This window comes from Lipophrys pholis, assembly GCF_963383615.2.
Source record: "Lipophrys pholis genome assembly, chromosome: 18".
Lineage (NCBI taxonomy): Eukaryota > Metazoa > Chordata > Actinopteri > Blenniiformes > Blenniidae > Lipophrys > Lipophrys pholis.
Genome location: NC_137646.1, coordinates 20,703,858 through 20,726,487, shown reverse-complemented (window position 1 = coordinate 20,726,487; position 22,630 = coordinate 20,703,858). Strand labels below are relative to the sequence as shown.

Here is a 22,630-nt window from a genome sequence, read left to right as displayed (position 1 = left end):
TGGGAGCATTTGGAAAGTTTTATGTTGCAGATAAAACATAAAACAATGCAGGAATCATGTAGAAACATAGCAACGTGAGACATAGAATTAAAGAAGACAACCTCAGCTACAAGAACTAAAAAAAAAAAAAATTCAATTACTTTTACATAATTACCACCTTAGAATCCATGTAGTTTAATTTCCTCAACTCACTTGCTACAGTTTGGATGAAAGCAGAGACCCCACAGAAAACGAGAAGAAAAAGATATATCATATATGATCACTTCTATAAGAAGTTAATTAACTGTAACTCTGAGAAACTCATCACAACTCAGACATTATTTAATGTCTCGTTTTTAACTTGATGTATTTAAAAGTCAGATGTTTTCACAACCTTGTGGATACACCTCATTCTCAACATTCAGTTTAATGCTGAGCAAAGGCCCTCCTTAAATCCTTGTTTTTGTTTGTTGTTGATGCATAAACTCTGCAAGCAATGATAATCCTTTCAAGCTTTTAAATTCTCCAGCCTGATAGCTGATTTCATTATTTTGAACATTTATTTTGTCATGTTTTCTTCCTCCACTTCTCAAATTTGTGGATATACTTGTTTCCAAAAACAAGCGGCATGAAATAAGTTAATTGACCCTTCTACATACGTGTGTTACAGTTATTTACTGCACGGTTGCCTACACTGAACATTTGAGCTGCATGTCAGCGAGGCCCAAATCGATAGTTCCGTGTCTTCCACCTCGCCTTCATACCTGCTATATGTCTGCTGCTCTCTCCCGCTGTCGCTCTTTCCCTCACTCATCTATGTGTGCAGTACAAAGGCAGATTGTACGTCCTCTTATTTGCCTCTGACCCCTCTTTATGAGGTGAGACCCCCGTTACATGTGGGTCGCAATCTCCTCCTATTAACCCCCGGGGGCAGAGACGACCTTTCTGCTTTTAGAGACGATATGAGGTGCTTGCACTCCTGTGTATGCTCTTATGTGTTTTTACACCTCTTTTTCCCGGCTCTAGCTTCCTCTCAGGCACACGAGTGAAAGATGAGTGCATGATAGCGGTGGCTGGTTTTCGCAGCACGTGTACAACACCTTTCGGTTCGGAGCTGCCCGTGTGTACGTGCTTCAGCCGCCTTTGGAAGAAAGTCCTGGTTATTACATGGCTGCTGCACTGCTGCGGCTACGGCCCTGTTTCTGGATCCTCAGGAGGAGCTGATAGTAAGATCCTGCAGCGCCCGGCGCAGGAGAACTGTCTCGTGCGATGTGAAAGTGTCTAACGGGCAGTATATAGGCCAAGTGTAGACAGACTTGTGGGTGTTTTGGCCTCCAGGGAATCACGTTCCCTTTGTTAATTTGAACTACTCCTCAGCAGCACTCTTTCACTTCTTTGTTCCTGCTCGCAGCTAGAATAGAGACATAAATCCAGAATATATAATATAGAAAGTCAGAAGACTCTCTGGATGTTTCCTGGAGCAAACACTTTATCACACTGGGTACTTTTGTAGGTGGTGTTGCGTTGTCTGTATTCTCAGATGGATGTTACTTTGGATGAAAGCCTCTGCTGAATGAAATCATACACAGAATTGAAGACGCGAGAAAGCACTGATAAATAGGTCTGAAGACGTAATCCGATATGAGGCTGCAGCTTGTAATGAGCTTCGCCTTGTTTACGATCAATCACAGTGTTTTGATAAGGATTTGGCAGGTTTTCACACACCAAAAAAAAATAGGATCTAGATATGGTAAATTTTTGGTAAAACCTCATATCCCTTGTAACTTGTGCCCTCTGAGTAAATTCTGCTAAAAAGTTAGGTGTACTTGAAGTATTTAGTTTAATTGTGAACATATAATGAAGTCAGTTATTCCTAAGAAGTTAGTCTCAACAAGAGGATTTCACAATTTTTATGCAACTTAAATTGTCATTCGGACCAGTTTCAGGAATCATCGAAGTTTGGTGTTGTTAGTAGATATTTATTTCAAATTAAATTTGTGCAACTTGAAATTTGCTGACGTCAATATGAGAGTAGCTCATTATACCTGAAGAATAAAGATCATCAGACTGTGTTTTTTTTTTTCAGATTTACTTTAGTCACCCCAATTTTTTTTATTCTGCTTGAGGAACTCAATATAGATGTGAAAGGTGTAAAAGTTTATCAGCTGTAATAACTCAATATTCTAAGGTTACAAGGTCTCAAATTCTATTACACTGCACCAACTTTTCTATTTTCACGGTCTGTGTAACACAGAGTTTGGAACTTCATCGGTTGTAGTTTTTTTTAAACATTGAAGTTCCTCCTAAGCAGCTTCTCAGTAAGAGTATAGTAAATAATGCACAGTATCATATGTTCATGTTATCATGTAAAGATTTCTTTGTCCAGTCTACCAGGTAGACTATCTACTTCCCCATCGACCGTCTCCTCAACCCAGCAGAATGAAATCCGTTCACAGCTCACAGCTTCGGGCATCAATCATCAGCAGAGTGTGAAATATATCTGCCTTTAAAACGACTTAATGTAACAGGATCATGATGAAGGAGACAATATGAGTTTGAAAGCAAATCTGAATCAATTCTTGGGTTACTTTCTTAGATAAATGTGGCCTGGGATGCACCAGACTCTACTGGAACCAGGATGAAGAAGGAGTGTAGATTTTTAATAACGAACACTGGAAACTTTTGCAGAATTGTCTCATGTTTATACAGCACTGTCTAATAGGGCCATAGGTGGCTGTTGCGGTTTCCTTTTCTCGTTTGTTGCAGATTAATCAAAATTGTAGTTAGATGCAGTTTTTGTTTTTCTCAGAACACGTGACCGATGCTCTTGAAGTCAGATAGTGGCTACGTCAGATTCCACTAAAGCGAGAACTAATTTGGGACCTTGAAGTGGCCAGTAAAAGAGCAGCACTGATGGTCGAGGCAGCCAATTAATCCGCAGATGAACGGTGAAGGATATTGGATCCCTTTAATCTCTTTTGCAGCATATTCATGTTGGGCCACGGGCCTGCGTTGTGCACTCTCAGGCATCTCAGCCTTTTCTGTACATTATGTTCCTGGATCGGGTCTGGACTTTAAAGCAGTTGCACCATTCGGGTCAGTTTATGGTCTACGTGCTCAGTTTGTGCCTTTATAAATGGATATGTGTGTTTACAATATGGAATTTATGAGGACTTTTTTTTTTTCCCCTTTTAGGCCCTATTGAAAAAAAAACACAGCAACCTCATAAATCTAGCCCCAGGAGCAGTGCTCTAAAAGTAGAGCCGCCCTCATGGTACTGTAGAGAGTTGTGTTGTTTAAAGCTACTCGATGAAACATGAGGTTGGCCATCTTAACTATTAAAGGCTTATTTAATTCAGGGTTGCAGGGTGCTGGAGCCAATTCCAGCTATCAACGGATGAAGGCAGTCTGTCGCAGGGCAAACACAGAGAGAGAGAGAGAGAGAGAGAGAGAGAGAGAGAGAGAGAGAGAGAGAGAGAGAGAGAGAGAGAGACAGTCCTACCCACACCTTCTTCAGAGGCACCAGTTGAACTAAAGCATATGTTTTTAGACTGCGAGTACCCAGGGAACATACCACCTCTGCACAGGAAGTCCCTCAACCGATCTCAGTCTTGTTTTGAGAGCACAGAGCTAATCATCACTCCGCCGTGCAGCCTATGTTTCCACACAGAGCCATAGAGATATATACGAAGACCTGCTTTGGAAGGAATAGTGAAAACAGTTTTAGTGATGTGAATCTGAGAGCGATGGTGGAAATTTTATTTCAGATGCGAGGAGGCATCCATCCGTTCATCTTCTATAATCCTTGAACTAGACTCGTTTTGTTTGGGTTCAACTATTTTCAGCTGACACTGACTATTTTAACACCCATATACTAAATAACTGATAAATTACCATGTATTCCTCAAATATTGTATTGAGGTTCGGGCTTGAGTGTCTCTGTAATATCAAGTAGAGCAACACTCAACTAATAAGACTAACCATTTCTGAAAAAGTAACCTGACTGTCTTCATCGAATAATACGGATGGCTCTGTGTTGTTGGGGTTAGTACCTGTTTTTTTGTTACTCAAACATTTGTGGTTCTCTATTAATGTGTCTTTCTCTGATAATGGTGAGACATGTACACATGTCGAAGGGTGTGCTTGTGTCTGTGATAGATCTCTGTGCTTCTCTCTGGGTATTATTGCAGTCATGTGACTGACTTTCCTTTTAGCTCAAAGATAGACTCCGACCCCCTGCAATCCGACTGGATAGAGTAGATATACTGGACGGATGCATGGCAGTTATCTCTATTTCCCTGGAAGGAGGGCTGCTATTATCCTTCTGACCCCTGTAATATCTGCAGATGGAGGCGGGGCCAACACAACATCTTGCTATGGACGAGGCTGACATGTCTCCCTGCTTCAACACGTCATATTCATAAAGCCCTGCAGAAGCCAGCAGCACTCATTTGAATCAGAGACAAGTGGGACATGCAGGGCAGTGGGTCCCCACAACCAGGACGAGGAAACACTGATCTAAATGCTGCTGTTTAAAATAGAGCTTTCATGTAAGTACTGTTGAATTATTTCCAGACAGCGCCCCAAATGAGACGATGATTAAGTCACTCTGAGGAACCAGGCCTCGATAAACTTAGCGTTTCGATGGGACCTGGGCAAATTAAAATAATTCGTCACGCTGTTACCGAGCCAGCAGACGGGTATCAGCAATGTTTTCAGACAATGCAAAAGTGTTGCCCTTCCTGTCCTGCCTCCCTACACTCTAATCATCACATTAAATAATAAAATACTTGCCACTGGTGTCCAGTAAAGATGGTGCTGGGAGGTAATGCCTCTGGAAAGTAGCCCAGTCAGTTTGTCAGCTGTCCTTTCCTTGCTGTTTCCATTTGTACATGACTCAAGAAACGATCTGATTGAAAAATGCAGAATTTTTGATCTGCTTGATTTCTTTTAGATGACACGAATCCTGTCACGTGAAAGTTTGCTGTGCATTGTACACAGATCAGACCGAGTCATCCTTGAGCCTTTCTCCTGCTTGTCCAACTAAATGTCTTCAATTACACTGCAGCTTTCGAGCTATCCAGAGAACATGCAGAACAGCTCAGCACTTCTCCCCCAGCTGCGAGTCTCTCCCCTGTGGCCACAGGCACCAGGCCGGCTTCATGGTCACGGGTGTTGGCAGGGTAGCCCGGCTAAGGTCACATTCCTGCTCGACATCGAGTCTGCAGATAAACAGACTTGTGATTAAGATTTGTTGCCTGCTTACACACCAAAGGCAGTTTGCACAAAAATCATTCGGGATGTTTTTCTTTTTTTCTCAGTATAGGCAGAATGTATATGGCTGTCATAAAGGCAGCGAGTGAAAGAGGCAGCGCCGGATTTGTTGCTCCTGACCTTGAGACAGACTCGGCCTCAGTTCCCTCTGGAGCTCATTTGTAAACTCATCCCTTTCTTCCCCCCGTTGCTCTGCCTGTTGTGCGTAACCGAGTATTAAAATGCAAAATGAATCTCCTCCACATAGGCAGGTTGAATAAATACAGTCTGAAAACTGATTGTACCTGTGAAAAAGAATGAAGGATGAAACCCGTCATCGGCGTGGATGAAAACATCACCCTGAGTAGAGGTGGGATCGGAGTACGGGCAAATGTAATTACAAGGCTCCTATTAGACAAATCAACAAAGGGAATTAAAGCAAACACGTCGTCATTGCAGGTAGAAATGTCATCACCATGCAAAGAAACATAACTACTTATAGACATGTGATCCGGAGAACGAGTCAGCAGGTTGGCCATAGTGTGACCTTTGTGGGTTTTTACTATTCAGTAGGTCAATGACTCTATGCTGATCCGCGAGACGATGAGATGCTCGTAGAGAAAAGGAATCGCGGTCTGATATTGCAGTGTGCGATTCTGGGATGTGTGCATGCATGGTGATCATGGGATGCTTCGCCGTCTATCGTGTTGTTGCCAGCAGCTCTTTCAGCAGGAGCTCAAACATGGAAAGCACAAAAGCAGACTTTCTGCTCAGGGGCGGGCCAGCGACACATCCAGCCAGCCTGTATAGAGCTCACATGATGGTACATAAATAAGTGGTATAGACCTGGACTGGCACGGCAGGACAACGAACTACCAAAGTGTAGTTTTTGGTCGCATGGCACAAGCAGCCCACAATGGTCCTTGTTTTCTACATTCAGAGCATCAGCAAACATTTATCTGTATTTGGAAGTCACAAGATGGTCATACTAAAACAATTCCTGTGAAGTTAGCAGCACCAGAGGCTTTGGATTTGTTGTCCTAGTTAAAATAGAACATCTTGTCGCTATCTGATCAGGGGAACATGAGCAGATGATGCCGGGGGGGGGGGGGTTAAAAACAAAAAAAACATAAAACAAAAAAGGGAATAGTTCAAGCTTTTCCACAGCTGATTCTTCCAGTCAGCTGTGGTGTTGGATTTCTTCACATCAAAAATTGATATTTAGTTGTTTATTATTGTCTCTAACACCAGTGTGAAGGCAGGGAAACTGCAGTACTGCAGCAGGTCTAATTGCTGTTTTGAAAATGAATCAACTCGCTCCGTGCCAGAGCGTTTATCTGAGTGCTGAATCCTCAAAAACAACCCAACAACGCACACAAACACAAGAATAAAAATACAGGAACATTCACTGAGTAATCAAAACTAATATTTGAAATATTTCAAATAACAGGTGCATTTCTAATTGACATTTCAACCAACGCAACAGATAAATCTGTATCAGTGAATAGACATACATGACGTTCTTTGTCCTTGACATTTCCAGCAGCAGAGGCTTTTCAAAGAGCTGCCGAGTGGCTGCAAATAACTCCATCAGGCCTGAAAGGATGCAGCGTGAGTTCAGACAGAGGTAAAGCTTCTGTACGTGCACACAACCTATTGTGCAGGTATTTGGATTAATGCATGAGATATGAGACAAGCGCTCAACACCGTGAAGCGAATCAGACTGTTGCACAGTGTAACTGACGCTGAGGTAAAGCCGAGTAGGATTAAGAATTAAAAGTACAAATTTGAGTGAAAATGTAATTATCAATTTATGTAGACATACTCCAATGTTAAGCTGAAAACTAATAATCTGCATGGCAGTGCAGAGTAAGGAAAGTGTATAGTAGGTTCAAAATACTGTGGAATAAGCTGTTAAATACTAAACTGATAACTAATGACAACTGCATATTTCCAGCTGAAAGACAGTTTATCTGAATCAGTATATTTCTTTGAATATTGAAATGAATCCGATTAAAATGTCACCTTCACTTTCTCACTGTCACATCAGGCCTGTATATGATGAGAAAAGCTGACATGCAAGCGGGTTTTATAGATATACAGCAAAGTACACTTGACATTGTTGACCTCTCTGTAAAGACATCGAAGGGATTGAAGTTAGATATTGTTGCATTTTTATCTCCACTGCGACGCGGCTCTGCTCATGAAATGAAATGGATTTGCTCTGAATGAGGTTCGATCACTGAACACGGACCCGGTGGTACAAAATGACATTAGAGTAAATATTAGAAACCAGAGCTGCACAATATTAACAGCTTTTTGAGTAGCTGTTGCGATTCCCAGATGACTTAAACACTTAAGTTTTTGATGGTGATGGAACACTTTGTTGATTGTAGATGTTTTTTCTTTATCTGTGGCCATCAGGTACGTGCTAATGTTAATATAATGAAGAGAAATACAGTACACTCCGATTGGGCAAACATGGAGGCATGCGATGTCTATCTTTTTTGTTATGCTGTTATTACAATGATGATTGTGTATATATATATTGTGCAGCCATACTAAAAAATGAGAAAAAGCAAAAATAAAAAAGTCACACGGTCTTATAGAGTCACTTGATCCACTGTGGCTGTCGGTAGGAATTTGAACAGTTAAACAGTGTCTGGGTGGACTGGAAAAAAAAAATTGGAATCATAGTATTTACAAAGCTGATTGAAAACCGGACTGCACGGTGGTGTCGCGGTTATCACTCCACCAATATGCAGTACCAGAAGGTCATGGATTCATGTCTGGGCCAGGCTTTTCTGTTTGGAGTTTGCATGTTCTTCCAGTAGGCTTTCTCTGGGTAGGAACTTGTGTGTGTGTGCGGTGTGTGTGTGTGTGTGTGTGTGTGTGTGTGTGTGTGTGTGTGTGTGTGTGTGTGTGTGTGTGTGTGTGTGTGAGTGTGTGTGTGTGTGTTTGCCCTTTTGAGGGCTGACTGTCTTTCCCCATTGTTAACTGGTGCATTGCTAGTTTGTGATTCTCACCTTACTACATATTTAACTAAAAGTTTGACTATGACACGACAGGAAAACATGACTTTTCTCTTCTTTTCTGCTCTTTTTTTAAAAAAATTTCCTTTAGTTTTATTTGATTAGTATTTTTTTGTCTCATAGTCTTGATATGTAACATTAAACCTGGTTTAAAACGGGCCTATTTGCAGATAAACCTGAGTTACTGTCCAGTTAAGATAATTTAATAACTTGAATTTAGTAAAATTCATGATCTTGATTATTCATTTGTTAAAGAAAGGCTAAGACTAATTCCCCTAATAGCTCCATCCATCGACTTTCTGCACCACTTTATCTAAATTGGGGTCACAGGGGTCTGAACCTCATTACAGGTAACCAGCCCAGAGAGACAGAGACTTTCACAAACTCACTTTTACACCTGCTGGATGTTTAGAGTCACCAAAGACCTCCGGATCGCTGTAAGCCCCCGCGTGGTGCGTTCAAGGACCATCACAATGATTGAAATTACTGAGTGTCACGTGTCTGTGGACCCTCTGGATCTGCTTCTGTGTGTTTTCACTTGCAATTTGTCCAGCATGTGTGTTTGTGTCCATTATAATAATGCAGAAGGCTCCGTTTTAAATGCGCTGTTTACTGTAAAACAGTCACCTTCGCACACAGATTGCGTGTGGGCGATCGAGCGGCTCTCTCTCTTTCTCTCTTTCTTCCTCTGTTGTGTTTCGAGAGGACCAGCTGGATGGGGCCTGGTATTGGGTTACAGAAGGCATGGAGTAGGTTTTTTTTTTTTTTTTTTTGCTCTCTGACTGTCTCAGATCAATTAAGAGGGAGAGTGGAGGAGAATGTGAGGGCGTGATGAAAGAAATGGAGTGGATAGGGAAAGAGGAAATGACTGAACATTAAGTTGACAGGTGGGGGAGGATCGGTGGGAGGGCGAGAGACGGCGGGATAAAGAGAGAGAGAGAGAGCAGTGGAAGACATTGCAGGCCAGAGGATGCAATAACCACAATCTCTGCTGTGTCACCGAAGACGCAGCCGATTCTTAAAGGAATACGAGGAAGGCTGCGCAAATAACATCACCGACTGAATCACCACAAGCCTCACCTCTGTGGGTGTTCACTATTAAATGCGCACTTGTGGTTCAGAGGCAGCACGGACCCGAATAAACAGCGCTAATCAAATAGTGGACATGCTGATGTGGGGCGCCTGGAACAAGTTTCCAGTAGAATCTGTTTGACGTGGGCCGAGATATTGAAAGCAGAAAATCAGAGCAAGAGCCAATTTTTAATTTTTTTTTTCCACTGGAAGGAACTCACTCCCAGTTTGAATCACAATCTTATTAAAAACAAAAAAACAAAATCAAGCTCAATCAGGAAGAAGAAAATGTGAGATTTTTTTTCTTCTATCACGTTTCCCTTTCTGTGAAGAACAGCGGCAGCAGTGCGGAAAGCTGCTAATCAAATGTTGAAGATGTCTCCAGCTGGGATAAACCATCCTCCATATTTGTTTACTGACTGTCTCCAATTTGTTTTCACGTCTCACTCACCAAATATAGCGTTGGGAGGGGAATATTAATATCTTCAGTTCCAGAGAGTCACCCTGTGGTCAAGGACAGTTTGGAGGCGCTCAGTGGCTCAAAATTAGATTATTTCCTGAGATATCCCTTGTATGTATTGATAGGGATTATTATTATTATTATTAGTATTGGAAAGAAACACAAACCACAAATGAACCCTGGCCTGAGCCACCCTGTTGCTCCAGGTTCATTATGCTGTGTGCTGGAACTGTGTATTATTAGTAACATTGGATTATTTAAAGATGGGTTTAGCACGTCACTTAATCTTTTGCCATGACACAGCCTTCTGCTTCAGCCTTTGTCGCGGGACAAATGGGACTTTCATCACTGTGCATCCCCTGAATACATCATCTAAAGTGTTGTGATGTATTATAGTAATGTGAAATCCACCGGCATGAAATGATGTTGGTGTGTTTAATATGTCTCCAGGTATTTCAACAGTCATTTTCTTTGTGAAATTTAGTAGTCAGTTTCACTTTAGCTGTACTTTACATGCAGTAGACACCTTATTTTCAATTTAAAGTTCTTTACAAGGAGAGGGAAAAGCAGTGAAGACGGTCATAACCATTACCTCAGCACTCTTTTTCACTTGGGGTAAAACGTATTCAGTCCAAATGGAAAACACATATGTAGAGACGGAACCGTCGGCTGGTGTGATGGTAAACTTACAGCTTTGTGCGAGTGTCCCAGACGCAGTATGCAACACAGGTTTTGTTTTAAATCAGTGAAAACGTGGAGGAGTGCAGCGTGCACATGATTTATCTGTTTCTTCCCCCCAACAAAGTATGAAATGAAGAATTAGTCTTTTGTTGCAACGGTGCTGAGAGAGAAAGTGAAAAATACATTGAAAGGGATTCATTGCAAAGTTCTAACATTAATCTTACTCAGTTGTTTGTTATGTTATGTATGTTATTTCATGTACACATGCATATTTGTCTTGTCGTTATTATTTATTACATTTACAGCTACTTGTGATTCATTTTGGACTCTATAGAGACATAACATACAACATAAGTAGCCAGATATGCTGAAAACATAAAACAGAAAAGTAAAGAAAAAAATCAATTGAGGCAACAATGCGTTTACAATTACATTCATCTGGGAGCTTATTTCCAGCTACTGTTTAATAGTAGGAGCTCCTCATTCAGTCTGTCTATAACAGGTCACAGTACAGGAACTGGAGATCGCCCACAACATGTTAGTACACGCGGATTTAAACTGAAATTTCTTCGCTTTCACTTATTTTTCTTGCCATCTGAACCAAACATGGTGATGCAGTGAGATGTGAGTCATACCACAGCTAATTTCTGCATCTATAAATGGGGATGTTTTCTTCCTCGCAGGATTTTTATATCTTAAATGACAACGGTGAAGGGTTGAACTTTGATGTGTAATAGTTAAAGACATTAAAGTGCAAAAAACATTTTTTATACAGATATACCAGATTTAAGATGTCATTTTTTGACAATGGCTCTCAACAACTGTTTCCAATTATTTGTGATGTTGTTCAAAATATGAGGAAAATCTGTCATCCAAAGACGAAGAGTGGTCTTCTCTCCTGCTCCTTTTCATTCAAAATGTGTTGAATTGGAAGTGTTGTTATTTTTTTAAATTTTATTGATTTATTAATTTTTTTATTTAATTAATTTAATTTAATTTAATTTAATTTAATTTAATTTAATTTAATTTAATTTAATTTAATTTAATTTAATTTAATTTTATTTTGAATGAAATAAAGAATTACAATACATTACAATAAAATACAATACTACTAAATTGTCCAGTATGAGAACTGAAGACCCTGATTGATTGATTACATAATTTTCACTACAAATATTTGTTGTTAAATTGTTAAGTATCCATCTAACCTTGGCCACAGTAATGATGCATCAAACATACAGTATTTTATTTTATTTTCTGTAACATATCATTGCATCATCCTTCATGCGGAGTGAGGTGACAGTTGCAGGATCAGAATATAATGAATTGTTCCTCGGCCTCCAACCAGTCCGCCCTCCAAATGTCATGGAAATCTGCTCATAATTTGGTGCGATCTCCTGCTGACGCGACTGAAACATCACATCCTCTTCACAGAGCACCATTGTTATTATTTTACTTCTGTCAGTAGGATAGCTTTAATGACCACTAACAGACTTGAACGTACAACTCTATTCACATGTGATATGCCAATACCCAGCTGGTCTCATTACCTATTCCCAGTACTGTCACCACGCGACCACTTCCGAGTATCTGTGGCTCTAATTTAAAGCAGCGGGTTGATTTGTCCTGTTCTTCATCTGCAGGTAAATTGCTTGTTTATGCTTCAGTCATGTTGAAAATATGACAACTGGGAAGACGTGTAGACGCAAATCAACACCCCCACCACCACCACCTTCTTCCTATTCCTCTCTGTGATCATGCTGTTAATGACAGGTTAATGCGTCGCACTGGTTTCTTCATCAATTCACCATGTGGTGGACAGATCGAGTGTTATTAGGCAGATTAGATTACTCAGACTTGGGTTGAAAGCGCGTCAGTTAAACCCCTTAAGGTGATATTTATACTGCTCTGACTTTTACACAGCATGGTGTCTCACCTCTGATGGCTGCTGTAGCTCCCGTCTACTATTTATATCTGTGCTGCTCTCTTCTTTATCTCCCTCTGCCTCGTTCTCTTCCCCTCGTTCCTTCCCTCCCCTCCCCTCCCCATCCCATCCTCCTCCCTGCGTCACTGTATCTGTGCATTGAGTGTGTGTGTGTGTGTGTGTGTGTGTGTGTGTGTGTGTGTGTGATGACAGAGGTGCAGAGGCGGCTTGGATGGTTGCTAAAACAGAAGCTGTCCTCCTCTCTCTCTCTCTCTCTCTCTCTCTCTCTCTCTGTCACACTCTCAGCCCCAAACAGAATAACTGTTATTTAAAGAGCCGAGTTGCACTCGCTCATTTAAGTAACGGAGGAGAAGCTTCAGAGAGATGGATGGAAGGATGGATGGATGGATGGATGGATGGAGGAGAGGGACCAAGACAGGAAAGGAAGGGAGGCACCAAGTGATGGAAAGATCAGCGTGGAGGAGGAGGAAGAAGAAGGGGATGATGTCATCTTTTAACCCTGTACCACACCCCTCTCTTCTCCTCTCCTCTCCTCTCCTCTCCTCTCCTCTCCTCTCCTCTCCTCTCCTCTCCTCTCCTCTCCTCTCCTCTCCTCTCCTCCTCAAGTCTCTCTCCAGTCGGACTAAATTTAGATTTCTGCATCTGTGTATGTGACTGTTTGTGTTTTGATGCTCATGCAGCATGCCTGGCACCGCTCAGTCTTATGTGTTGCTGCTCCTTTTCTTTTCTTTCTTTTCTTTTTTTATCCCAATTCCTCTCTCTCTCCCTCTCTCTCTCTCTCCCTCCCTCCTCGTTCTCACACCATTTTCTCTCCGCCACATGCTGTGTTCTCCCTCTTGGTGGCTGGTCGTCTTTTTTTTCAATCAGTGTGTCTAAAGCAGATAAAGCCCAGAACACTTTGACGATAAAACATTTGAATTCCCATTAAGTGTACCCAGGTGTGTTTCTGTATCTGTTTCTCATAAACAAGATCACACTGGTCAATTCTTCAACGTACATTGGGTTAAATCTTCCTGAATTAGTGATATTTCTGAAAAACTGGCATCATTGCCTGTTGTAGGAGTTCATCAATGATTCATTTCATTTGTAACGTATTTGAAAATATGTGTAGCTTGAGTAAGAAGGCGAGAGAAGACTTTAAATAGTGTTTTTTTTTACATGAAGTTGCTGCGGAATAAATCATTAATTTGTGGACTTCCTGCATATAAATGCAATATTTGAACATGTCATATTCCCAGGTCTGTGGCAGATGCAGCACGGGACTGTTTGAGTAAACAATGCACACAGTTAAAAGTGAAAAATATATTTTTCTTTAGTCTCCCAATGGTGCATAAAGACGCAGCTCCGGCATCTAAGAGGAGAGAAACATGTTTGAAGTGAATCCAACCAATCAGGGATCAGGACGCATGGTGTTTTTGTGTTGAGCGGTACACGAGAGGAGCGCCGGCTCCATTTAGCATTCAGTAAATGTCTTTTAGATTCCATGGGCTGGCATAATAATCAATTATTTGAGTGGTAGTGTGACAATGTTAATTCCAGTGAAGGTCGCATTCGACATGTGAGGTTTTAATTTATCCGTGTTTATTGGCTTCTATGTATCCACAAGATGCTTTTTAGTAAAGTGTCCTAATGAATGTTAAAATTGAGACTTTCTTTCATGATAAACTTGACTTTTTCAAAAGACTTTTCCATCTTATTCTGTTTGAATTGCACTTAAACTGTTGGATTCTTCAATATTATATTACCTAGGTCACTATTCTTTCTGTTGTGGTCACTACTAACAGAACGAAGGTGGCAGGTTTTATTTGTTGGATTCTATAAGTGTGTGAACGTGACATGCTCTGAAGTGAAGCTGAATTAATCCAAAAGTGTCATCTAGTGTAAGTTAAATGTACATGATTTGTAGCCAAGTTAAACTAAAATAACCAATAGTGTCAAACCAGAGGTATGTGAAGACTTACTAGATATTTTTATTGAAAAGCATCTTTACTTGTATGAGAAGATAGTGTGTAATAGTGTAGTGTCACCCCTCTCCTAAATAATACAGTAAAATGACCTTGTATTATAATATAATAGAGAGAAGAACGTGTGTGTTGTTTTAGAGTTGGAGATTCACCTCGTTTGCTTTAAAAATTGCATGATAAAAAAGTGATGTATTGATTTTATTTTCACAGTGACACCACGATGATGGTAATTATTAATCAGAGATGGGAGTCTCCAAATATTTACTTTTAATAAGTCTGATAGTACCCCAGTTCGTCAACTAAACTATTGATGTAAATGTTCAAGAATCGTATAACTAATCCAAATGGAACATCATGTTTTTTTTAAATAGAGAATCTTATCTGTCCATAAAAACATCGGTAATTCAGTGCAAGAGAAAAAGGGTAGGTGTTTTACCCATCCTTATAGATACATAAGGGTGAATTCCATTTATTACCCTGAAAAGGAAACTATGCGAAGCGCTGCCTCATGATGTGTTTCCACTCATCCACAACAAATCAATGCTGCGTACAGATGATGCATCCTGTCTTCAAGTGTTTCCATTAATGAAAATAAAACTTCCCCAAGATTCAACGTGAACCAGCAAACTATTTTAAGCGCTTAAAAACACCTGAGCTGGTGGAGTTTTTAAAGAGCAGCTGTAAAGGTTTTAAAATGAAAACTAATTAGTCCTTGTAGGTTTGGAGAATTCTTTATCTGAATAGTTACATGAAGTCCCGCAGCGTGGAGAGTATTTTAAATGCCCTCGCCACTTTGCATTACGGCTGATAGCTTACTGTATCTAATAAATTAAATGAACAGTGTAATTGGTTTTCTTAGGCATGGTTGTGTGTTGCATGCCTGTCGTCCCCGTCTCTTCATTGTAACACACTTTAATAGCCGGCGATTTAACTTTGGCGTGCCATGCGGATGATGATGACGATGATGATGATGATGATGATGATGATGAGTGTTTTGACTTGAAGGGATTCAAGGAAGAAAAAAAAAAAAAAAAAAGAGGAAGAAATAAAAGAATTCACAAGAGACTTTTAACATTTAATCGCAGATTTTATAGTCCCGGAGATAATGACTAAAGCTGCTGTTCATGTTGTCAAAAGACGTGAAAATAGCTCAGTCATAAGTGAGTCACTCGCAGTGATTAAAATCTTCATCAATATTCAAATTACATGATATTCAACGACGAGCTGAACAAATGAGTAAGGTAGCGAACGTTCTAATAAAAGCAGAGAGGAAAAAGCACTTGTTTCATTATTACATCACTGTGGAGTGTTTTTCTCCCAATATTAAGACGACGTGTCAAACATACGGCCCGCGAGTTGAACCAGGCCCACCAGAGGTTCTAACAAAAGGCCTGTTGTTTTTTTTTTTTCTTCAGATTTATACACTTGAATCCCACAGTTTTTGTGAGCGCAGTGATCATAACACTGAGATCTGAGCTGAAAGTTGGGTGGTGCAGCAGTGAAAGAGATCTCACTGCTGGAGAAGTAGCACCAGCGTGAATCGGTGAACACATGCATGCTGAAAGCTGAAAAATGCCTCAAATTATCTCTGTGGTTTTAAACATCTAACAGTACTTTATATCAGGCGAGCATGAAAAAAGAGAAGCTTTGTGCTGAGCTTGTCCCTGAATTTGTACGTAAGGGTTATAAGATCAAACGAGGGTTGAATTTGTTCCCTTCAGCTCCCCACTCTCTCTCTCTCTCTCTCTCTCTCTCTCTTAGTCCCAGCATGGCACATCTTCATACAATTACTCTCCATTAAAATGGATTAGATTTCACCTTCACAGTCAGACCTCGGAGGGAGCGCAGGATGGGAAAGTAGCGGAGTTTGAGGAATGTAGAGAGACGGATGGGGAAGTGGTTAGATTAGGATTAAGGAGAAAAAAAACAAAAAAAGAACACTTTTTAAAAAAAAAACAAGTCTTCAACTATTTGTTCAGAAGAAGCAGTTCACCCTTTTAGACTTTTTTTTTTTTTTCTGCACTTGTTATTTCATCACAAACAGCGAGAACTCGACTGTCACACGTTTGTCCAGTCACAGAGAAGTGGCTGCAGTTCAAGAACAAATTGACCACTCATATATGTCAACACTGCATGTGAAAGTGGACAAGCACAGAAAGAAATGAACGACTTTGTTTTCGGGTTTGAAGGTTGTAGGAAATAAAAGTGAGGGTTCATGCATCTTGAAGGTCATTCCAGCAATGAGCTACAAAACAAGACATGAACAGCAGACTTGATTTAAACCCTAAATCGCACAATCTGGAGCAAAACCTTGCGTTTAAAGTTTTTCTGACAGCCGAAAAATACAGTAGGTCATCACTGATGCAATAAATTCTCTGTGTTTGAGCTGGTTGTTCAGCATCTTGTACCAGAGGAAATCCTCTCTCATTTCTTTTGGCCGCTCGGTGCCAAAGGGGCCAGATGGTGAGGGTGTGCCCACAAGAGGTGAGGGGGTCCGGGAGCTGGAAAAGCTCTAGTCGGCCCATCCTTGCCCCTCTTGCGTTTCCCACATAGGGGTTAAGAAGGGTTAAAACTAATCTGCCCCTGCTGTTTTCGTGTGATTATGTACGCGCGTGTGTGTGTGTGTGTGTGTGTGTGTGTGTGTGTGTGTGTGTGTGTGAGACTTGGATCATCTTCTTTCCAAGTGCACAGTTAGTCTAGACAGCTTTCCATGCACCGCTGAGCGACCATTGTCTTCCTGTGAAGGAGGGGAGAATTTGCTCAGGACTGGAAGTCTGGAGACTAACCAGGATATGAGACAAACCACAAACAATAAAGACACAGCTCATATCAAAGACTCGTACTTTGTGAGCTCAATATAAATATCTGAAACGTGTTTGAGATCACAAAATGTTTAAGTAAGACCAAACACGAGGACCAGCCAAGACACTCCACTGTGTCTCGTTATGTCGCATGAAGACACCATGCACGTCAATAACAGATTTCCAGATTTCCAGATTTAACAGATTTTTTTTTATTTTAATTTTTTTAAGTATATAATTACTGAAAGGATTCCAAACATTTAAAGATTTTGTTGTGTCAGATTTCCTCCTAATATGACAAAAAAAAAAAAAATTTAAAGTATGGAGAATAAGCAGACCTCTGCTTACTATGATTTGTTTTTGGGAGGAACAAGGAAAAGTGACTCTGTTTTCACTTTGTTGTACTTGTTGTATCCCACCTCAACATAAAATGTGAACAAGGAGGGGAATTGGACTCCATTTTCGCGGCGGTGTCCAGGCAGGGAGGCCTGCACTCTGAGTATTTATCCTGCGTGGCTCGGTGCCCTGAGTTGAGTCATCGCCGTTTTGGGTCACCCGCTCTTTTATTCATTCACTCAGGCGACAGTAACGGCTAAAAAAAACACACTGAGCTTGTTAGACACATTTGCAGCGTGGCTTGACGACAACTACTGGATGGATTAGCATGTCATTTGCTGCAGACGTTCACCCCCTCACACTGAGCTGCAGTCACTTTGAATCTTTACCGTGCCACAGATAAACTTTGCCATTAGTGATACTTTGTCAAAGCGATATTAAAATACGATTGAAATTACACTTCCAAAAAATGTGTGAGGTGCATCACACACTATTTGAATTTGCAGTTTGTTTATTCTCCCTAATGCTGATGACAGAAATCTCATATATCATACATGATTTACTTTCCTGCAATCTGAAATTATTTGCGCTACACTTTTTTTTTAGCTTGCTCGTATTTTGTAGGTGATCGGTTAACCATACCAGTGTGATCGCCACCACCAAGGGTTTTGTGTGTGTCGCTGCTCACGAGAGTGAAACTACCCTTGATTTGACTGTGTTGGTGAATTGCATTGCGCACTGTAAATGATCTATTAGCGTATAGCTTTCCCAGTATTTTGCATGCTCTGGTAAATATACAAATTCTCGGTGCTTCCAGTTTGCAGATCACCTTCCGGAGATCCAATATCCACGTGTTTTTACGCATGTAAAAAGCAGTAAATCAGGTCCACAGTCTGACATTTATTTTATAAACTGAAATTCTCCTGCTAACACTTCCTCATAAATCCCTCTGTTGTATTCCTCTGTGTCATTCCATATCATTTAGCTGCATCAGTACAGGTCGGTTCTCTTATTGTACAATCCAAACCTCACATACATCTCACTTTTATAGGAATCTGAAATGTGTATACACCACTCCTACTGAGTCATCAATCATCTGGTTTACTGAGAAAAAGAAAGAAGCATTCCCATTTGATTGCTGTCAAATCTTATTCTTCTATATTTTGCTGTGTGCTTTGTTTTCCTCTTTTTTTCCGTCTTATCCATCTCACTTCACGATGAGCCGATAAGTTTTACAGCCTCTGAATCAGTTAAATAGTCCCATGTGCTCATGCGTGGGCGTATATCAGCGAGTCTCCTGGACTTTTTCGGCGGTTTGGATGTGAGCAGCAGCGGGTCGTTTGGCCGCGGTTCATTGTGACAAACAGGCGTGAGGAGTGACCCTGACAGGGAATAACACTGAGGTACAGCCCTGCACTCGGGGAGGAGGATGTGTGACTGGACGAGTGCGTGTATGGATGATATAACCTCCGAATGTGTGGGTGTGTTTGTAGCGTGAAAGTCTCTTTTACCCTCTTCTCCTTGGAGAGAAGTCGTGTACAGTATGTATATCCCAGCATGCTCACTCCTTGCCAAGCAATTTACTAGCAAACACACACGGCCCCATTCATAAAGGGATCTCTCTGTGCGTCAGTACCTTTACGTGCCCTTTAACCTTTGTGTTCTTTCTCTCTCTCTCTCTCTCTCTCTCTCTCTCTCTCTCTCTCTCTCTTTCTCTCTCTCTCTCTTTCTTCCTCCCTGTGAATCGTCCAGACGCCCCGGTGGCAGAGTTACACGACCTGTTCTGTAAGAAGCTGCAGCAGTGCTGCGTGCTGTTTGATTTCCTGGACTGCGTAGCCGACCTGAAGGGGAAGGAGATCAAACGCGCTGCGCTCAATGAGCTGGTGGAGAGCGTGGCCACAAGCAGAGGAGTTCTCATCGAGCCTCTCTATCCAGAGGCTATAAAGATGGTGAGTGGAGGGGACGGGCACTGAGGTTAGAGGTGAAAAATGCTGAGGTGCACAAACAAACGCCGCTTCCTCTTTCAAGACGGAAAGTAAAATCAAGGAGAAAACAAATAAAGACGGTTTCAAACTTTGTCCATTGGGGATGTGCAATGGGATCAATAGCCCCAACGATGGAGTGATAGCTAATATTGATCACCCAAAGGTAGAATTCCACGTGTGAATCGATGCTTATCAAATGCACCTCCTGGAAGTCCAGCCGAGCCCCAGAAGAGTGATGACGAAGGAAGCGGCAGTGTGACACCCAGCAGAGGAGCTCTGTGGTGAACGAGGGACACGTACTGTGGATCTGGACAACAGAGGAGTGTGGAGGAGCTACAAAGGCTGCGCAGATGGTGCGAAAGAGAGGGATTGAGAAAGGACGATAGTGTGGAGTGTGTGAAAGTGTGGACGCCTCAGTTCCCAGAGGATACAACGAAGAGAAGAAGATGAAGGGATGGAGGGGAGGAAGAGTAAAGCCAGAGGACTGAGCTTATGTTATACAGTCAACGCTCCCAGAGGACATGAAAATGCTGATAGGACAGAGGATGGGGTTGAGGGAAAGTGCACAGTAGTTTAATGTGCGGTTCTAAACTTTTAGAAAAGCTTAAGTTCTATAATGGGAGTGTCCAATGAGTGTCAGTGCTCACATTATGTTCCACAGGACACATGCTAAACTCAAAACTCAAGCCTCATTTTGATATATACTTTAATCATCCGCAGCACAGTGTCTAATGTCCATGATGTAAGTGTATTTTATAGGTGGATAATGTGAATGTGGAGTACGATGCATTGGTCAAAGGGAATCGAGTTGTTTTAAGCACATACGACACTTTATTAACTATCAATTAACCTTTATTAATTCAGAGTGAAAGCGACAGATGGACGGCGTGTGACTGATGAACTGTGGCTGTGTGAACACTCCCTAATAACTCACCCTCACTCATAAAGTCAGATCGGTTTGGTCAGTCTAGGAAAATCTGGTAGTCTGGTGCTGCAGATGTGTGAAAGAGGGCCGACAAAACACTCGTACAAGCACGGCTTCTACTCTGAAGAGCATTTTTTTCAAAACTGCTGTGTGTAAAAAGCAAAATTTACACACATTGTAACTCAGCTATCAAAGTAAGCCCACTTGATTTCTTAATAAAATACCCCCAAGAAAACTACTGTCAATGAGTCAAGACCCGCTGCCTTAAGGTGGCGATGCACCATTATTGCCTCTAAATGTGGTGGAAGTATATCTCCTAAACACTGTAGGTACTGCATGAAAAAATAACAACTGATTCCTCAAAGTCTCCTCATGCAGTTGTATTGGTGCTGCGTGGTTGGATGAATTAATGATAGTGCTGGTAAATGGATGTCGAGCAGAAATACTGTCACACATGATGTTAAATGCAAGAGATTATATAGATGAGGGAGGCGATGGACGAAAGAGAAATAGTTTGGACAGAAACATGACGCTTCAGATGAAGTGAAGGAGAAAAGAGATGATTTAGTAAGTGTTAACCTCACACCACTTCAATAAAAAGGAGAGTCAGTGAATAATGGACCCTTTTTAAAAAAAGAAAAAAAAGAAAATCTAGGTCCCCTAAAACGAGCGAATAGCGCAGCCAGTGGAAACGCAGTTACTGAATAAATCATGACGTTGCAAGCCGTCACTGCATGACTAATCAGATGTTCTTATAACGCGGTGTGCGAGCAGCAGCGAGCATGACCAACAGCAGCTCGGAAAACTAAAAACAGTGACAGAAGAAAGCTTTTTTTTCCTTCATGCAGCAGATTTTTTCTCTCAACCGCAGCGCAATGCTGCCACCCACCTAACACAGCTGCTTCCATTTGGTTGGGTGTTGTGAAATATCGCTTACAGAGACAAGTGACATAGTTTTCGTCAACTTGCATCTATTCTGAGATTTATCAGTGTCACATCTAAAGCATGCAGCTCTATACACTAAATATAGAGATTCATTAAAGATATAGTTATAGTCATAGTTCTCCTTAAAACCTCTGGATGTTTACAATTAGAAATGCATTGAATGCGGTTTATTTTTACTCTCTTGTCTTTTCTGCCGCTCCACTTCTCACTCTCGTCTCAATTTTTCCAGATCTCGGTAAATATCTTCCGGACTCTTCCACCCAGTGAAAATCCCGAGTTCGACCCAGAGGAAGATGAGCCAACACTGGAGGCTTCCTGGCCACATCTGCAGGTACAGGATGTGGTATTAGTGAATGAACAGTGTCATGAGATATATATAGAGACGGGCTCTCGATTGGGGTCTCGAGGTATCGGCGCTGAGGACGTGGAGGTTTTCACTGGGATCGAGCAGGTGGACAGTTGGATGGGGAAGTCAGAGAGAGAATCCATGTAGGACAGATGATAGGAAACGGGAGTGGAGCCGCCACGCCGGTGAGCGGGTTAAATGATGCAGGGAAGGAGGACATCCAGGTGACTGGTGTGACAAATGAGGATGCAGGAGACAAAGACGATTGGAAAAAGATGACACACTGTGGCAGCCTCTAATGGGGAGAAAAATCACTCTTTGATTCGAGGTAGAATTTCCGCACTGATATCCGACTTAATAAAAAAAAAAAATAAAAAAATATGGCGCTCAAACGGAATAATCACTCCAGATTTACACGGATGACATTCGGGTGTGGTGTACAGTCATTTCTGCCTCTTCGGGAGGAGATGAGTCAAAATATGAGTGGAGAGTGAAGTCCAAGCTGCCTCACAAGGCATCTTTATCACTGTCTTGCTCGGTTGTTATGTTGCGGAAAGAAAATAGCTTTTCTGTAAATATAACAATACAGTGAGCAGTGAATCTGCGTCAGACACATTACAGTATGAGATCGTTACAACTATTCTATGAAGCTCAAAGCGTTTATAACAGAGGTTAGCAGTCATAGTGGAGACGGGTTAAACTGCTTAATTGGTCCATTTTTAAAATGTTTGTGTCTGTGTCACCTCTTTGTCTGCAGTTGATAAGACAAATGTCGACACAGTAAATGCCACGTGATCTCTTCTTCTCATTAGCTGGTGTACGAGTTCTTTCTCCGATTCCTGGAGAGCCCGGACTTCCAACCTTCCATGGCCAAACGCTACGTCGACCAGAAGTTTGTGTTGCAGGT

The 22,630-nt window shown here is 41.4% G+C and overlaps 1 protein-coding gene across 1 annotated transcript in view; it reads left to right on the top strand.

Annotated features, from left to right (window-relative positions):
* ppp2r5b (protein phosphatase 2, regulatory subunit B', beta) overlaps positions 1-22,630 on the top strand; it is a 39,349-nt gene that overhangs the window by 2,629 nt on the left and 14,090 nt on the right. The window contains exons 2-4 of the mRNA XM_080486091.1: positions 19,275-19,471; positions 21,607-21,708; positions 22,536-22,628. Coding sequence (XP_080342217.1) covers positions 19,275-19,471; positions 21,607-21,708; positions 22,536-22,628 — 392 coding nt within the window. The remainder of the gene's footprint in view (positions 1-19,274; positions 19,472-21,606; positions 21,709-22,535; positions 22,629-22,630) is intronic.